This window comes from Lepus europaeus, chromosome 3 (genome assembly GCF_033115175.1).
Source record: "Lepus europaeus isolate LE1 chromosome 3, mLepTim1.pri, whole genome shotgun sequence".
In the NCBI taxonomy this organism is placed as follows: Eukaryota; Metazoa; Chordata; class Mammalia; order Lagomorpha; family Leporidae; genus Lepus; species Lepus europaeus.
The window spans coordinates 98,371,767-98,391,106 of record NC_084829.1 but is presented as its reverse complement, the minus strand read 5'-3'; the positions used below and the strand labels follow the sequence as shown (position 1 = coordinate 98,391,106).

The 19,340-nt window shown below is 36.6% G+C and overlaps 1 protein-coding gene across 5 annotated transcripts in view; it reads left to right on the top strand.

The window, feature by feature from the left end:
• Window positions 1-19,340, top strand: part of ASCC3 (activating signal cointegrator 1 complex subunit 3) — a 382,634-nt gene that overhangs the window by 236,234 nt on the left and 127,060 nt on the right. For all 5 annotated transcript variants that reach the window (XM_062186549.1, XM_062186553.1, XM_062186551.1 and 2 more), the window contains 8 exons: window positions 2,421-2,519; window positions 4,734-4,902; window positions 9,402-9,622; window positions 10,454-10,539; window positions 12,674-12,840; window positions 13,696-13,841; window positions 13,966-14,086; window positions 16,687-16,829. In XM_062186549.1, the coding sequence (XP_062042533.1) occupies window positions 2,421-2,519; window positions 4,734-4,902; window positions 9,402-9,622; window positions 10,454-10,539; window positions 12,674-12,840; window positions 13,696-13,841; window positions 13,966-14,086; window positions 16,687-16,829 (1,152 nt within the window). The remainder of the gene's footprint in view (window positions 1-2,420; window positions 2,520-4,733; window positions 4,903-9,401; window positions 9,623-10,453; window positions 10,540-12,673; window positions 12,841-13,695; window positions 13,842-13,965; window positions 14,087-16,686; window positions 16,830-19,340) is intronic.

The window sequence follows — 19,340 nt, the reverse complement described above, 5'->3', positions numbered from 1 at the left end:
ATCCAACCCCACAAGGACTTTGCCACATGAGTTCTATCTTCTTTCATTTTATGCGTATTATCTTTACTTTTACCATCTCTACATCTGTCATTATAGCCTACCAGAAATTATTCTTAGTGTTAAAATAGTCATTTTTTAAAATCTTGATTTTTCTCAAACTACCATTCCTCTCATTTTCTTCAATATCAGACATGTAGATAAAATATTTTACATTTTCCCCCTGATCACACATTTCTTTCCTGCCGAGACCAATTCCTCAGTGGTAGTCTTGAAACACTGAGTGGTTGCTATGATACATGGTGTTTTCTGAGTTATTTTCTTTATTTCTCTGAATGTTTAGCAACTATACCTGGTCCTTATTCAAAATGCCCTTCCTTGGTTCCCATGATTTTTCTATTTTTGTTTTCATTTCTTCTTTTCCTTCAGTAGTTCACATGTTAGTATATTTGTATAAAGAATGACTCTGGATCCTTTTTTAATTCAATAAAATTTAAGAAATTCATTTGAAAGGCAGAGAGATAGAGATCTCCCTTCTGCTGGTTCATATCCCAGAGAACTGCAACAGCTGGGATTGGCTTTGGGACCAAAGCCAGAAGCCAAGAACTCAGTCCAAATCATCCACATTGGTGACAGGGACCCAGCTACAGCCGCCGCCTGCTGTGCCGGCATCTCATATGGGCGCTGGTTCAAGACCCAGCTGCTCCACTTCTGAACCAGCTCTCTGCTATGGCCTGGGAAAGCAGTAGAAGATGGCCCATGTCCTTGGGCCCCTGCACCTGCATGGGAGACCCAGAGGAAGCTCCTGGCTCCTGGCTTTGGATTGGCGCAGTTCCAACCTTTGTGGCCATTTGGGGAGTGAACCAGCGATGGAAGACTCTCTGTCTGTCTCTCTCTCTCTCTCTCTGCCTCTCCTTCTCTCTTTGTGTAACTCTGACTTTCAAGTAAAAATAAATCTTTAAAAAATTTTTTCTATTTAAAGGACTGTTTTTGAAATGAATGGAAGAACGTATTTTTTTTCACAGTGTTTTCTTCTAACATAATAAATCAGGCACAATTTGGTTTAATTTATTAATAAAGACAGAATACTTATTGCTTTATAGTTAATATTGTCAAGCAGAATGCTGTTGCTTCAAGGATGGTAAATTTGACTTGCCTCAAATTGAATTAACAAGAATATTTTTATCTTGTACAATAAAAGATTCATCAGTAAAATATGCCTTGCATGTGAAATCTTCTGTTTAATGAAGATCTTATTCAGGGCCCAGGATCTCTCCATGTCTTTGCTCTGCTGACACTCTGGGTGCTTCCAAAATAATTTCATGCTTTCTCTTTTATGTTTAATAGGGCAAAAGAAACACATGCTCACCAGCCTAGCCTAGGGTGTGGGCCCTAAGACTTTTTTTCTTTTTTCCCCAGTTGAATTGAGCTGAAATGTGTCATTTTGCCTCTCCCTTACCACTGACTGTTATCAGGGGAGAATCATGAACTGATTGACTTATGCAAACCAAAATTATCCTGAGGGATGTGGTCTCATTCTCTTGAATCACAAGAAGAAAACTGAACAACACTGGGATTTGTAAGGATGAGAAGGGATGCAGAGAATGATGGATTGAAATAGATAAACAAAAATGCTTTATCTACTCAGTGGACTGCTATTTGGCAATGAAAAGAAATTAAGTACTAATGCATGCTTAAACAAAGATGAATGTTGGAGCCAGCACTGTAGTGTAGCAGGTTAAACTGCCAACTGCAGCACCAGCATCCCATATGGGCACCAGTTCAATTCCTAGCTGCTTCACTTCCAATCCAGCTGCCTGCTAATGTACTGGGGAAAGCAGTGGAAGATGGTCCAAGTGGCTGGACCCTTGCACTCATACTGGGGACCCAGAGGAAGCTCCTGGCTCCAGGCTTTGGTCTGGCCCAGCTCCAGCCATTGCAGCCATTTGGGGAATGAACCAGAGGATAAAAGATCTCTGTCTCTCCCCCCTCTCTCTTTTTGTCTCTCCTTCTCTCTAACTCTGTCTTTCAAAAAAAGAAAAAAATAAGTCTCCAAAAAAATAAATGAATGTAAAAACATGATGGCAAGGGAAAGAAGCCAGTTGCAAAAGACCATATATTGTATGATTCCATTGATATTCATGAAATGTCCAGAAAAGACAAATCTATAGAGAATAGGTAGTGATTGTTAATGGCTATAAGGTGTCTTATGGTCTTGAAGAGATTCTAAAATTAGGTTATGCTTACCCAGCATTCTAAATAAATTAAGACCATTGAACTGTATAGTTTAAATGAGTAAACTTCATGTAAACTGTATAGCAATAAAGCTGTTAGAGAGTAGAATAGATACTGAATATATGCATAACACTATCCCTTACTTAAGTTATGATATACATGGTACTAGAATACTACTTTTCTTCTAGGTCCATGGGACAGTGGGAGAACCCTGGTGGATTTGGGTAGAAGATCCTACAAATGATCATATTTATCATTCAGAATATTTTCTCACTCTAAAAAAGCAGGTAAACATGTATGTGTGGATATATCATTATTTTGCTCTTATGAAAAGAAAATATAAACTAATTCCGTTTTTACCTGTTTTATCTGTGATTTCATAATACCATTAAACCTTTGTATATCATTTTATGTTTCTGTTTAGAAACATAGTGATTAAATGTTACAATGTTGATCTATTAAATGTGGCCATAATTTGTGAAACTCAATTATAACCTTTGCCATGGTTATATAAAATTTGGCTTTCAGAAGTGTAGAGTATGTAAAATAATAATTTTAGGTGTTACATGCACATAATACTAAAGAGTATGGAATTAAATATGGAAAAGAATATTCCTTTTAAAATTCTCTATAAGTCACAGGAGAAACACTCAATTTGCTATATAACCAATACTTCAATTGTGATTTCTTTCCAAAGAGAAAGTAAACTTCAGGCTTAGAGTTGTGGTATACAGCAGCAGAATTTCATAGCTGTGTTTTGTTTTCATTGGGTTTATCTTCATCATTACCATTGTTTAAAATTTTTATTAGTATGAAGAGAACAGATTTTATGTATTTCATTGCTATAATTCTAAGAAGATAAACATGCTTTCCTCCCTCAGTCCCCTTCCTTCCTTCCTTCTTCCCTTTTTTTCTTTGATTTTTGCAGAAACATAATTTCAGTCCACTCTATATTCACAGACTTAATGCACCACAAACCTTAATATTCAATAAGTAGAGGGGCCGGCACTGTGGCTCACTTGGTTAATCCTCCACCTGTGGCGCCGGCATCCCATTTGGACGCCGGGTTCTAGTCCCAGTTGCTCCTCTTCCAGTCCAGCTCTCTGCTGTGGCCCCAGCGCTTGGACCCCTGCACCCGCGTGGGAGACCAGGAGGAAGCACCTGGCTCCTGGCTTCAGATCAGCGCAGCGCGCCGGCCTTAGCAGCCATTTGGGGGATGAACCAACGTGAAGGAAGACCTTTCTCTCTGTCCCTTTCTCTGACTGTCTAACTCTGCCTGTAAAAAAAAAAAAAAAAAAAGTATTCAATAAGTAGAAAGCAGAAAGACCACAGTTCCACAGGACCAAAAAAAAGGGTAAAATCAACAATCAAATCAGAAGATGTCCAGTTCATTCCTATACATTTTTTTGTATTCTGTATTAACTGCCACATATCAGAGAAAACATATGATATTTTATTTTTGAGACAGACTTGTCTCACTAAGCATGTTTCCAGATGCATTTTATTTTATTGCAAAAGACAGGATGTCATTCTTTTTTTATGGCTGAGTGGTATTCCATAATGTATATATACCACATTTTCTTTATCCAGTCATCAACTGATGGGCATCTGGGTTAATTCCATATTTTAGCTATTGTTAATTGAGCTTTAATAAACAGGGAGGGTACAAGTAACTTTTTCATGTGCTGATTTCATTTCATTTGGATAAATTCCTAGGAGTGGAATGGCTGTGTCATATGATAGGTCTATTTTCAGACTTCTGAGGAATCTCCATTCTGTCTTCCATAATAGTTGACTAGTTTAAATTCCTACCAACAGCATTTACTGTTTTTGAATTTTGGATGATAGCCATTCTAACTGGGGTGAGATACAATCTCATTTTGATTTTTATTTGCATTTCCTTGATGGCTTCTGAGCATTTTTCATGTGTCTTGGCCATTTTTATTCCATCTTTTGAAAAATGCCTGTTTATGTGCCTTGTCCGTTTTGTAGCGGAATGTTTGTTTTATTGTTGAGTTTTTGAGCTCTTTACAGATCCTGATTATTAATCCTTCATCAGTTGCATAGTTTACAAATATTTTCTCCCTTTCTGCCAGTTACTTCTTCACTTTGTTGAGTGCATCGATACCTTCTATTTATTCTAAGTGATTTTGTTATTGTACTTTAGGTATTGATGGGATTGTTTTTTAAGGTAGGTAAATAATATGACAGTTGATATGGTGAAAATATGAAGTTAAATAATGATGTCTGAGAAATTCTGATAATGAGTCAAACTGTTAAACTGTTAGTAAATGATATGCAAATGTAAATAATATAAACTAAGTTCAAATTTTACCTTTCCTTATATCAGGTAATCCAAGAAGGGAACCATCCATAATTTCTAAACTACTGACTATCTCAGCTATTTGGAAATCCTAGAGAACTTCTTTATTTTTAATAAAAGACTAGTAAAAGATCTTTATATTAGAATGCACATACTTACTTTAGATTTTATTTCACAGGTCATTAGTAAAGAAGCTCAACTGCTTGTGTTTACAATCCCTATTTTTGAACCATTGCCTTCTCAGTACTATATCCGAGCAGTGTCTGATAGATGGTTAGGAGCTGAGGCTGTTTGTATTATCAACTTTCAACATCTGATTCTACCAGAGAGACATCCTCCTCATACAGGTAACATGTTAATGTTACTTTGAATCACTGAAAAAAAATTTTTTTGAATCACTGATGTCCAAAACTTGTTGTTTAATTAATGTTGAAAAATGTGCTTTAAGGAGTTTCTATCTCAGTCAAAATCTAACTGGTTGGTATAGTTTGAAATTAGACTTTTCAAAATCAAATCTATATGTGTATACATTTTGTGCACACAGCTAATGGTGGACCTTAACTTTTGTTCATTTGCATTCCTAGAGCATTAAACTGAGTTTAGGCCAATTCTGATATTTCTACAAGCATGAGACTATTTCTGTATTACTATGCTTTCATCTTTATTTTTATGTATAATCATTATAATTTGTCCATCTCTGCTTTTTCATTGCAAATGTCTTTTATGATTGAATTTATAACCCCTGAAACTTTTGAGATACCCTCTTTTACTGGGATTTATTTCAATTAAACTTATTTCTCGTACAGATGGAGAGTACCCCTTATCCAAAAGTATTGTAACCAGAAGCTTTCCAGTTTTTTGGACTTAGGAATTCTTTCATATATAAGGAAATATCTTGGTAGTAGAACCAAAGTCTAAACACAAAATCCATTTATCCTGTATACTACACTTCACAGAGTCTGCATTTGTAATTTTATATGTTACAGAGTATTTATAATACACTTGTGTTTTGACTGTCCCCGCATTCTACTGAGATAAGGTGTTAAACTTTCTGCCTTTCTCAACATGTAAACACTCAGAAATTTCAGATTTTAGAGGATTTTTTTTTTTAATTTGACAGAGATAGACAGTGAGACAGAGAGACAGAGAGAAAGGTCTTCCTTCTGTTGGTTCACCCTACAAATGGCCACTATGCCCGGTGCTGCACCAATCCGAAGCCAGGGGCCAGGTGCTTTTCCTGGTCTCCCATGTGGGTGCAGGGGCCCAAGCACTTGGGCCATCCTCCACTGCCTTCCCAGGCCACAGCAGAGAGCTGAACTAGAAGAGGAGCAGCCGGGACTAGAACCTGGCACCCATATGGGATGCTGGCGCCTCAGGCAGAGGATGAACCAAGTGAGCCACGGCACCTAGAGCATTTCTGATTTTAGATTTTTTTGTTGTAGGGTTGCTCAAACTATATGCTAAATTAATTAACATACTAGTGGGATGTGAAGTTTTTTTTCCCTCATCTGATGTACCTCTGTAACAAAAAAATTCTAACACTAAGGAGTCGTGTTATAGTGGCACAAAAGAACAGATTTATGTTTGCTTTAAAAGGCCTTGAGTCTTGTAAATAACATGTACACTTCACCTTAGTTCTGTTCTTCCGCACTTGCCTTATAAAGACGCATGTAGTACTCTGCAATGTTTTTCATTGTCATTACTTGGAAAATTTTATTTTTTATTTTCATGACATGAAGGAGTACCTTTCTGAAGTGCCCCATGAAATCTTTCAAAGCTATCCTCAGACTAATATTTTAAATAATTAATTAGTGAATTAAATTTATTTTTCTTTGAGAGTCCATAGTTGATGAGTATTAATGTCAAAAGTCCCTTAGTCTACTTTATAGACAAATAAAATCAAATATTTCTGTTGCATATAATTCTTCCAAAGATAAAACTCTTTGTCTTTTCAAAATAAAAATGTTAGTTCTCACTACTGTTAATGAATACATTATTTGGAGTCCTTTAAACTTAGGCACTTTTGTCAAGAGTGTACCTTGTTCATTGTCTTGGCTTATTTTAGAGAGATACTTCATATTCGCACTGATATCTCGGCAGAGTAGAGAAAAAATTTGATCAACCTAGAAAAATAATGAGATTGTAGTAACTATTGATTGACTCATTGAAGGTGATCTTTTTTCATTAACTGCTTCTGTGATATCTAGAGTCTCATAATAAAATATGTAAAAATGTTTAATGTTTAAAGTATATACTTTCAACATCACCGCTAGCTTTATGTGACTACAGTACTTGATTTTAACGTGCATGTCTTTGACGTTTTAATGTGTATTTAATCATTTTTCTTTGAAGTGACCATAATTTATATAATTAGCTGATTTCTGATTACAACTTTTTAATTTCAAAGACAGAAAGAGACAGGGAGAGAATAAGGTAGAGAGAAAGACAGTGAGAGCTTTTATCATCAAGTTAACTCCCCAGATGCCCACAATGGCTATGGAAGCTTAAGCTGTGAGCCTGGAATGCAATTCAGATCTCCCATGTGCAAGACTGGGACTCCATTTCTTGAGCCATCACTGCTGCTTCCTAGGGTCTGCATTAGCAGGAAGTTTGAGTCAGCTGGGAGCCAGAACTAGACATTGAACCTAAGCACTGCAATGTGGATTGTGATCATCTTAATCAGTATCTTAACCATGAGGCCAAGCACCCACATCTGGATATATTTTTAAAAGCAGTAAATCCAACACCATGGCATGTCAGTTGATAATAGAATGCACAAAATAATTTCAATTATTCCAGTGTCTATCAGAGTGTATGTAGGCATACCATTAAACCCAAATCAGCTAAGAAAAATATTCACTTTTCACTAAACTGAAATGCATTAATTTAATACTACCAATAATAGTGAATTTGATATTGTACAGTGGTTTTTTTTCCAGTCTTACTGGAAATATAAGTTTTAACTTGCAGTGCCTTTCCTCCTCCATCCTTGGTATTCAGTGTTATAAAAAATTAGGAGATAATCTGACACAGAAAGCATGCGATTATTTCTCAGTGATCTGTGTAATAGAGTAATGTAGCAAGGAAAATTCTCCAAAAATTAGCTGTTTGGTTTTAATTGCATGTTTTAGAAGAAAATTTACCATACTGTCAGTTTTGAAAATGTTCATCTGGGGGTTTGGTGCTGTGGCGTAGCGGGTATGGCCTCTGCCTGCAATGCTGGCATCCCATAAGGGTGCTGATTCGAGTCCAAGCTGCTCCACTTCCATCCCAGCTCTCTGCTATGGCCTGGGAAAGCAGTAGAAGATGGCCCAGACACTTGGGCCCTTGCACCCACATGAGAGACCTAGAAGAAGCTCCTGTCTCCTGGCTTCGGTTTGGCACAGCTCCGGCCATTGTGGCCATCTGGGGAGTGAACCAACAGAAACAAGACCTCTCTCTCTCTCTGCCTCTCCCTTTGCCTCTCTATAACTATGCCTTTCAAGTAAATAAATAAAATAAAAGCTTTAAAAAAAAAAAGAAAAAAGAAACTGTACCTCAGAAGGTCTGTTGCAGGTTATAGGCTGCTATATGCCCCTCATGGTTTTTTTTTTGTTTTTTTTTTTTTTGTTTTTTCCTTCTCATTCAAACTTCAGATGAGTAGCTCCATCTTCCATAAATAATTGTGAGAGTAAAGCTTTCTGGTTTTCTAACCAACACTTTTCTGGGTTATGGAAAACGACAAGGTTGGTTAGATACTGAAGAGTATGTAACAATCCCTCTAAATCATTGTGATTTTCTAATCCCCAGAAACAATCAGATATAATTTTTTTAAGGTTTCCTCATAGCTTTTTTTTTTTTTTTTAAGGTTTATTTACTTCTTTGAAAGAGACCGCAGAAGAGACAGAGAGAGAGATCGATCAATTTTCCATCTGCTGGTTCACTTCCCAGATGGCTGCAATGGCCAAGGTTGGGCCAGGCCAAAACCAGGAACTTTATCCAGGTCTCCCCTGTGGCTGGCAGAGGCCCAAGCACATGGGCCATCTTCTGTTGCTTTTCCCAGGCCATTAGCAGGGAGCAAGATCGGAAGTTGAACAGCCAGGACACGAACCAGTGCCCTGTGGAATGCCAGTGTTGTAGGCAGCAGCTTTACCCACTATAGCACAGTGCAGCCCCCTCAGGGCAGTTTTTGTTTAGTCAGTCATGCTCTACCTCAGAACTCTGCCATTCCCAGTACATCTCCTGAAATTATCTTTTTTTTTTTTTTAGAATCTTTTATTTAATAAATATAAATTTTGAAAGTACAACATAAGGATTATAGCGGTTCCCACCCATTAACCACCCTCCCACCCACAAACCATCCCATCTCCTACTTCCTCTCCCATCCCACTAAAATTATCTTATATTCATTTCAATTTCCTTTCGTTACAGCAGCATCTCATTCAACCATTATGATTTGGTCAGTGTCCAACTGATCAAAAGTATTTTGTTGTTAGTAACTACTCTAGAAAGTTTGTAAGTGGTTTTCTTTTCTTTTTTTTTTTTGCTTGCAAATTAGGGTGGACTTAATTTTCTTCTATAATGTACAGACTTCATACAGTTGTTATTCAAGTTATTTTCCTGATTGGCAGAGAAAGGGTATTGTAGTTGACTTACAGAGAATTCCCCCATAAGTTACAGAATGTCACTATAATAAATGTAGGGACAGGAGAAAAGTCTGTAATTGGTTTATGCAAATATTTATGTTAAGCTTTTCTTTGTTCTCAAAAGAACCAAGGATTATTGTAATATATTCTTTAAAAAACAGTATCCAGTGTTGTGCATATTTTTCAGTTATTGTATAACAGTACCTGTTGAATCTTTTCAGAATTACTGGATCTTCAGCCTCTACCAATTACAGCCTTGGGATGTAAAGCCTATGAAGCACTGTACAATTTCAGCCACTTTAACCCTGTACAGACACAAATATTTCATACACTGTATCATACAGATTGTAATGTCCTACTTGGAGCACCCACTGGATCAGGAAAGACTGTTGCTGCTGAATTAGCCATTTTCAGAGTGTTCAACAAGTACCCTACCTCAAAGGTTTGTTGAAAGAGTTGTGTGCTTACATTTATTTATAAAAGGAAGTTCATAATTTCTGAATAGCCAGTTCTAAATATGCTGGTAGAGCATAATGAGTACATTTATCACTTTCTTAATGAATTTCTCAAGGACAGATCAGTATTGGAATAATTTTCTGTAAGAAATTTCAGCTTAAGCTTTGTAGTCCTCTAGTTGAATTTTTTTAAATTTATAAACATGATCTATTAAAGAATGTATATATTTAGTTGAATTTTTAATGTATCCAGTGGTACCACACATCCTTTCCTCAGTATATGATGCTTACAATTCAGAGAAAATTTCATTATAAGATACCTAATTCATAGCCATATTTCTATGTAATAAGTATAATCAAATACTTTTGATATGAAGGAAATGCTAATACTCTAAAAAATACCTTGATTATACACAGGAACTAGATGGGTAGCTTTTATTTAAATGTTTCTCCAAATGGTCATGATATTGTTTATTAGTATTAAATGACACTGTAAGTCAGATAAATATTGACTTTAAGCTTTCTTGAATATAATGTTCTTATTTTTGTGTATTGCTTTTATATATATGTTTAGGGTATACAATGTGATGCTTTATTATACACACATATTGTGAAATGATGACTATAGTCAAGCTAGTTGGTTAAATGTAATTCCAGTTAATAACATTCTCATTAATTTAAAAAATTTAGTACTCAGCATTTAAAGATATACTTTAAAAATCATACTGTCCTATTTTGACTTTCTCTGGAGTTTACTTTATTTGAAAATATTGTCACTATTTTCATAAGACTCTTTTTGCCTATCTTCCCCCTTTTAGGCAGTATATATTGCACCCCTAAAAGCCCTGGTACGTGAAAGAATGGATGATTGGAAAATTAGAATAGAAGAAAAACTTGGAAAAAAGTAAGTTCTTACTTCTACTCAAAAAATATTCCTTAAATAGTCAAAAGGACTAACAGATTAAAAGATCGGGGCTGGCAGTGTGGTGCAGCAAGTTAAGCCATTGTTCACAGAGCCTGCATCTCATATGGGCACTGGTTCAAGTCCCAGCTGCTCCTTGCCTTCTCAGGGAACTGGACCAAAAGCATAGCAGCCAAGGCTCAAACCAGTGTTCTGATAGAAGATGCCTGCATTGAAAACAGCAGTTTTAGTTGCTGCACCACAACACTGGCCCTTGTAAATAGATTTTACACTGCATTGTTTAGGAAATTATCACATGAAAAAAATTCTGTGAGTGTTCAGAACAGACATGACTTTTTTTTTACAAATATTTTCAATTCATGGATGGTTGAATCCACAGATACAAAACCACAGATATGGAAGGCTAACTATGTTACATATTCAACATAATATATAAAATATAAAAATCTTTGAAATGAATAAAAGTTACTAAATGTTTTGAAGTCATTATACTTGGAGGAACCAGTATTTAAAAAAAAAAAAAAAGATTTATGTTTTTATTTGAAAGGCAAAATGACAGAAAGAGGGAGACATAGACATCTTCCATCTGATTTTTCAGTCCCATTTTGGCCACAACAGTCAGGGCTTGTCCAGGCAGAAGCCAGGCACCCAGAAGGCCATCTGGGACTCCCAGAACTTGAACACTTTCTCAGGTGCATTAGGAAGCTGGCTGGGAAACAGAGTAGCTGTGACTGGGAAGTCTAATATGGGATGCCAGCATTGTCAACAGCAACTTAGCCCAGTGTGCCACAACATAGGCCTTGGAACCAATCATTTTTCTGTTTTCCAATTGCTAACACAGATGTAGAAATATTGAGTAACTATTTTAAATTTAGTTATCCTCCAGATTTTCCTATGTATTATCTAATTCCTCAGACTCACAAAGTCTTTTCTGTTCACTGTTTGTAAGACTGAGATCAGCTCAGCATGAGGTAGCTCTTATTTTCCATGTGTCCTAATACATTTGAATTTGCCAATGATATCTGTACAAAATTCCTATCTAAAAAATAAAACACAAAGAGCATTCTTTTTTGAAAAAAATTATTTATTTGAAATGAGAGTTAACAGAAAGAGAGAGAATCTTCTGTCCACTCATTCACTCCCCAGATGGGTGCAGTGGCCAGGGCTAAGCCAGGCCAAAGCCAGAAACCAGGAGCTTCATCTGCGTCTCCCATGTCAGGTAGCAGGGGCCCAAACATTTGGACCATCTTCCACTGAGTTTCTCAAGTAATTAGCAAGGAGCTGGATCAGAGTTGGAACAGCCAGGACATAAATCGGCACCCACATAGGATGCTGGCATCACAGGTGGCAGCTTTACCTGCTACACCACAATGCTGGCCCCATAATAGTATTCTTAATGAATGCCTCATATGTCTAAATATTTAAAACTGTCTCACAAAGGTGTTATTTCCAACATATGGAAGGTGTCTGAGTTCTTCTTTATAAAATCAAATGTGACAAAGATTCTTTTTTTATAAGATTTTATTTATTTATTTGAGAGGTAGAGTTACAGACAGTGAGAGGAGGAGAAAGAAAGGTCTTCCTTCTGTTGGTTCACTCCCCAAATGGCTGCAACGGCCAGAGCTGTGCCAGTCTGGAGCCAGGAGCTTCCTCTGGGTCTCTCGCCCAGGTGCAGGGGCTCAAGCATTTGGGCCATCTTCTACTGCTTTTCCAGGCCATAGCAGAGAGCTGGATTGGAAGAGGAGCAGCTGGGACTAGAACCGGCGCCCAAATGGGATGCCGGCACCTCAGGCAGAGGATTAACCTATTGCACCACGGCACCAGTCCCGACAAAGATTCTGTAAACATAATCAAAGCGAAGTTTGATACCTTTGCCTCTCTACAAAAGTTAAATGTGTTAGGAACTTGACTTTATATGACTGTCACTTTATGGCAAGAAATCATCTTAAAATTCTGAAGAAATATGTTTTAAGTTCATGAAATTTCAAAAATTAAAGGTGGAGATAAAACAGTTTGACGCAATATAAAAGCTAATTTCGAAAGAGATATGTCCTTGCCTTTCCAAGCTCATGTTTTGCCTGAGAGGTTAAAGGAATCATTTTGATTTTCCCTCCAGAGTTATTGAACTAACAGGGGATGTGACTCCTGATATGAAATCAATTGCCAAGGCTGACCTTATTGTCACTACACCAGAGAAGTGGGATGGAGTCAGCAGAAGCTGGCAAAATAGAAGCTATGTTCAGCAAGTCACTATTCTCATCATAGATGAGATCCATTTGCTTGGTGGGTACCACTCTATGTAAGGCTAATTTACAGACTTCAATTTTCTGTTATAAAAGTCTTGTTAACTTAATGGACAAATGATAATTTTGTGTGCATATAGATGTACATTGTGTTTGTTATTTGATAAATATATGCAATATAGGATGCTTAAATCAAGCTGATTAAAATATCTGTTACCTCACAATCTTTTATGGTGAAACATTAGATTAACTCTCTTAACAATTTTGAAATGTGCAATCTAGTAACTGTAGTCACACCACTCTACAGTAGACCTCACAGATTTATTTCTCCTGTGCAACTGAAACTCCACCCTTTGACTGGCAGCCCTATGCCACTTCTTCCCACCCCCTCAGTCTGGTGACCACCATTCTCTTTCCTTCCATGAGTTTGGCTTTTTACTTTGGTTCCACATTTAAGTGAGTTCAAGCAGTATTTGTCTTCCTTTGCCTGATTGATTTCTTTTAGTATAGCACCTCCCAGGTTGATTCATGTTGTCACAAATGACACGATTTCCTTCTTTATTAAGGCTGAATAATACTCCATTCTGTGTGTGTGCGTGCGTCTGTGTGTGCGCATGTGTATACCACATTTCTTTTTCCATTCATTTAGTAGTGGACGCTTAGGTAGATCAATATCTTGGCTATTATAAATAATGCTATAATGAACACAGAGTACAGATACCTCTTCAGCATATTGATTTCAGTTCCTTTGGATATATATCCAGAAGTGAGATTGCTAGATCACATAGTATTCTATTTTTAGTTCTCTGAAGAACCTACAAACTTTGACTTATGTATTTGCAGCAGCCACTATGGATTTGTTAAATGATTAACTTTCATTATTAATATTTTCTAGGGGAGGAAAGAGGTCCTGTCCTAGAGGTCATTGTATCACGAACAAATTTCATCTCATCACACACAGAAAAACCTGTTAGAATAGTTGGACTATCTACTGCATTAGCTAATGCCAGAGACCTTGCTGATTGGCTCAATATCAAGCAGGTATGTAGAATTTTTATATGCTAGAAACATGTAGTGAGGCTTAGGTGACCACATTAAGAAGACCTCATAACATCATAAACTTAAATGTAGAAATTGAAAGTGGTTTCTCTTGTGCTTACTCTAGATGGGCTTGTTCAACTTCCGACCATCAGTACGCCCTGTTCCTCTGGAGGTCCACATCCAAGGCTTCCCTGGGCAGCATTACTGTCCTCGCATGGCTAGTATGAATAAGCCTGCATTTCAAGGTAAGCTTCAGACTTGGAATGAAATTGTATCTGTCTTTTATGGTAGAAATCAAATTCATTCTAAATGATTGCAGTTTCTTTGAAAGATTGATCTAGGTACATTTGACAAATATCTAAAGCTGTTTACCTCAACTGTTGAGAAACATAAATATTAAATTACCTATTGGAAATTACAGATTTCATGGATGATAATGTCTTTTTAATGAAAGAAAAATAATTGACTCCTTCTTAGTATTAACCTATATATTAAGGTGTTTCTTACAGTAGTTGTAGTTTGATCAAATGATAAATTGTCTCTCCAAGTTTAAAAAAATCACATAATCTTAATTTTAGCAGAAACCATAAAATGTAGAAATTTCAGCAAACAATTAAATTGTACAGTGTTTCTGCTTTTGTGTTTTGTTTGCTTTTCCTTTTCTAATACATTTGGTAAACAAGAAAGATTTGAGAATAACACTCCTGTTTTATTGAAATGTGTTTTATTTAGGCTACATAAGGAATATTTATTATATCAATTAAAAATCACCTCCAAAATAAATCTTCTAAAGTGAACTGCTGTTGATTGTGAGGTGACAGTTGTGAGGTGACTTTTTAGCTGCTGTAATTAGCCATATGACAGAAGCAAGTATTGATTGTGAACCAGAGACCAATCTTGGCAGTTCAGATTATTTACACCTCCACAGAAGCGTTGTACAAAATCACTAATGAACAATAAATCTCTCCGAGGCTGTTCAGCCACACCTGTTCTTGCAGCAGCAAAAATCCATTAAGCGTTGAGTTTTAAAAAGAGACAGAAATCCATTCATGATTATATATACGGATGATAGCAATATTGTACTAATATGTAGATGTTACACATTTTATCTCTAATATGATTTATCAAAACTTTATCATTTATACTGTGTGTTTTGATAAATGGTGAAAGTAAGAAATGTGTTTTTATATTTTTTTTGAAATTGCTTATCTATTTAAAGAATGACTGATTACATACTATTGATGGCAGTGAAGCATTTTGTGTTATGTAAATCAATGGTAAATAACTAAAATTCTTAGACTTCTTTAGATATGGTATAAGCTATCCTTTTAAAGTATTTATTATACCTAGAGTGATTATTATATTTCTTTGGGCTTAGAAATATGATTTTGTGATAGCTTTATTTCTCACTGTTAGGATATAAATATAGTCAAGGTCATGTCAACATTTCTATTATAAACCTTATTTCTTAGCCCATAAAAATAAATTCTGTAGCTCACAGTTCAAACAAGAAATTACAAGGAGGTTGGACTTTTATATAAAATTTTTAAATATCTCTGACTGTTTTTAAGAGTTATGTAGATGTAAATTCTAGTTGTGCCATATTTTCAGCATTTTAGAGCCTATGGATAGCAAAGAAACCTAATTTCCAGTTAGGTCAAGTGATTTACTTGGTTGTTTTCAGTAATTTTTGTTTAATGCTTTGATTTATGAAAGTCCTTAAGTCTTGTTACTCAGGTTTTGAACTATGCATCTCATTTCTTGTTTCTTGACTACACCTGAGCATAGTACCCTCTTCAGCTAACTTCCTTGTCTAATCTTCCCACTTAAAACCTCACATGTATATTTGAGAAAAATAGAAGAATAATATTCTAATTTATCTCTTACCTGTTTTGGAGGACAAACTGTCTTAATTTTTCCATCTACTGGCAACGGAGAGGAAAATTCAATGATTTTTTTTTTTTTACTACCTTTGGCATTTTTCATCACCCTATAGGACTTGACTCTCTCTCCAGTCCCCAGGACCAGTGAACTCAGTAATATCTCTCCTTAGGCAAGCAGAAGTGTCTCAGAAACACAATTTAGTAACACAAAACTAGGGGCTGGCACTGTGGCATAGTGGGTAAAGCCATTGCCTGCACTGCCAGCATCCCAGGTGGGCACCATTTCGAGACCCAGCTGCTCCATTTCTGATCCAGCTCTCTGCTATGGCCTGTGAAAGCAGTGGAAGATGGCCCTGGTCCTTGAGCCACTGCACCTGCATGGGAGAATGGAAGCAGCTCCTGGCTCCTGGCTTTGGATCGGCCTAGCTTCAGTCACTGTGTCTATTTGGGGAGTGAACCAGCAGATGGAAGATATCTCACTTCTCTTTCTCTTCCTGCCCTCTGTGCCTCTGCCTCTCCCTCTGTGTAACTCTGCCTTTCCAATAAATAAATCTTTTTAAAAAATGGAATTATATCTACAAATCACATTGAATCTGTTAAAAACTATTAAAATTAGAATTAAAGAAGTAATACAAAAGTAAACCTACAATTTAGTGTCTGTGGGTGGCTCTTAAGGGAGTGTCTCAACCTTTAAGTTTCTCCTTCCTCTACAGTTCAACAAAGAACTTGGAGCCAGAGCAATAAAATCTAGGTAGAACCTTAGTAGGGCCAGCAACCTCTTCTTTCCTGTCATCTGTCCAGGTCACTGTCAGATCTGTGACCTACCTGGAGTAATTCTACGTTTCATGACCAAATTAAGAATCTTCTGAATCGGTTATAACATTTACTTTTAATTTATACATTTAAACTCACATTCTACTGTTAAGTGACTTAACATTTCATTTTCCATAACTTTTCAACAGCAATTCGAAGCCATTCTCCAGCCAAACCAGTTTTGATATTTGTCTCATCAAGACGTCAAACTCGTCTTACTGCCTTGGAATTGATAGCCTTTCTGGCTACTGAAGAGGATCCAAAGCAGTGGTTGAATATGGATGAAAGAGAGGTAAGCAATACATTTTACCGTCTATTTCTTATACAGGTCAGGTAAGTTTGTATTGTATTGTAACAAATTAAATTTTTTTTTTTTTTTTTTTTTTGACAGGCAGAGTGGATAGTGAGAGAGAGAGACAGAGAGAAAGGTCTTCCTTTTTGCCGTTGGTTCACCCTCCAATGGCCACTGCGGCCGGCGCATCTCGCTGATCCGAAGCCAGGAGCCAGGTGCTATTCCTGGTATCCCATGCGGGTGCAGGGCCCAAGCACTTGGGCCATCCTCCACTGCCTTCCCGGGCCATAGCAGAGAGCTGGCCTGGAAGAGGGGCAACCGGGACAGAATCCGGCGCCCCAACCAGGACTAGAACCCGGTGTGCCGGCACCGCAAGGCGGAGGATTAGCCTGTTAAGCCACAGCACCAGCCAAATTAAATATTAATTATGCTTAATTTTATTCTATAATGAAAATATGAAATAGCATAGAAATTTAGAAAAAGTAGTAAAGGAAAGAAGAGTTGTATAATACTGCTATTTTCACACAACTGGTATATTTCTTGCAGTATTTTTTCAGAAAGTATTTGTTTATATGTCTATATTTTTATTTCCTTTTTTTTAAAGATTTATTTATTTATTTGAAAGAGTTACAGAGAGAGGCAGAGAGGGGTCTTCCATCCGCTAGTTCACTCCCCAGATGTCTACAATGGCTAGAGCTGAGCTGGTCCAAAGCCAGCAGCCAGGAGTTTCCTCCAGGTCTCCCACACAGGTGCAGCAGGGACACAAGGACTTGGGCCATCCTCCACTGCTTTCCCAGGCCATAGCAGAGAGCTGGATCAGAAGTGGAGCAGCCGGGACTTGAACCAGTGCCCATATGGGATGCCAGCACTGCCGGATAGGGCTTCATACCACAGCGCCGGCCTGATTTTTTTTTTTTTTTTTACAAAATTACCTATATATAATTGAGCATGTACTAAATTTATAAAACTATGCAATATGGGGCCAGCATTGTAGCATATTGGGTTAAGCCACAACCTGCTATGCTGGCATCCCATATGGGTGCCAATTCAAGTCACGACTGCTCCACTTCCAATCCAGCTCCCTGCTAATGTACCTGGGAAAGCAGCGGAAGACCACCCAAGTGCTTGGGTCCCTGCACCTATGTGGGAGACCTGGAGGAAGTTCCTGGCTCCTTGCTTTGGCCTGGCCCCTCCCCAGCCATTGCAGCCATTTGGTGAGTCAAAACAACGATGGAAGATCTTTCTATCTCTCCCTCTCTCTTTATTTTATTGAACTCTGTTCAAACAAATAAATTAATCTCAAAAAAAGCCCTATACAGTAGAATAATATTTTTTAATTTAGAAAATACTAAGTATATACAAATTACAAATCTATTGTTATGATTTCATAAAATAATAACTTCCATTAAAATTCTAAATAATAAGTACCTGGATTTGATATCATCTCTTGACTCCATCTGTCTACTAAATATGAGCCCTGGGAATCAGTAATGATAGTTTCAGTGATGTTCCTGCCACGCATGTGGAAAACTTGGTTTGAGTTCTCAGTCTCCTGCATCAGCCTAGCCCAGCCCAACCATTTTGGGAGTTTGGAGTGAACCATCAAATGGGAGCTCTTTCTGTCCCTATTTATCTCTATTTCTCAAATAAATAAATACCTTTTAAAAAATTTTTTAAATTTTTCTAGTTATGACTAGGCAGTTATAAAGCTATTCCTTAAAAGTTGCTCACATAACTAAGTACTCACACATCTTTGTTATTATAGGTTTTTCTTTATTCACAATTACTTCCTCAGTATAGAGTTCAATGAATGACGTTAATGGATCAAATAATGCTAACACTTTACTGCTTTCATACACAGTGCTAATTACTTTCTAAAAGCATCCTACTAATTTTTATTCTCTGTTGATGTGCAAATTAGCAGCATATGAAAGTAACAGCTTTTCTACATTCTCATTTGTTATAATTTAGTAATATATTATAGATGTTACCTTATTGTTTTAATATATGCCTTAATTTGTTTATGGTTGAACATTCTTTTCATGCATTTGTTAACAAGTTGTCCTTTTTATTCTTTGTTGTTCGGAATTTCCTTTGATCTGTTATCTATTTAGTATAGCATTTATCTTATATATTTGTGTAAGCAACTTACCAAATTAAAAAAAACCACATATATAAAACTAAATGATACCACTTTTTCTCTATGTGCATTACCATACTTACATACACGTTAGTCATTCACCTGCTATATTAGCTAATTTGGCTAGTTTACTACTTGCCTTTTTATCATAATATGTTTTTATAAATAGAAGGTTTTACATGCTAAGTAACAGTCTGTTAAAATGATCCTTCCTGTTTCTTTCTACTGCTTCTAAATGTAAATATTCTTACTTGCCTCTATGGATTTAATAAATATTTTCCTTTTTTTGTTTCCAGTTTTCCTTCTTATACTTTTCTAGTTTTTAATATTTTCCTAGATGGTGCAGTAATTGAATCAGTAATGTAATTGAT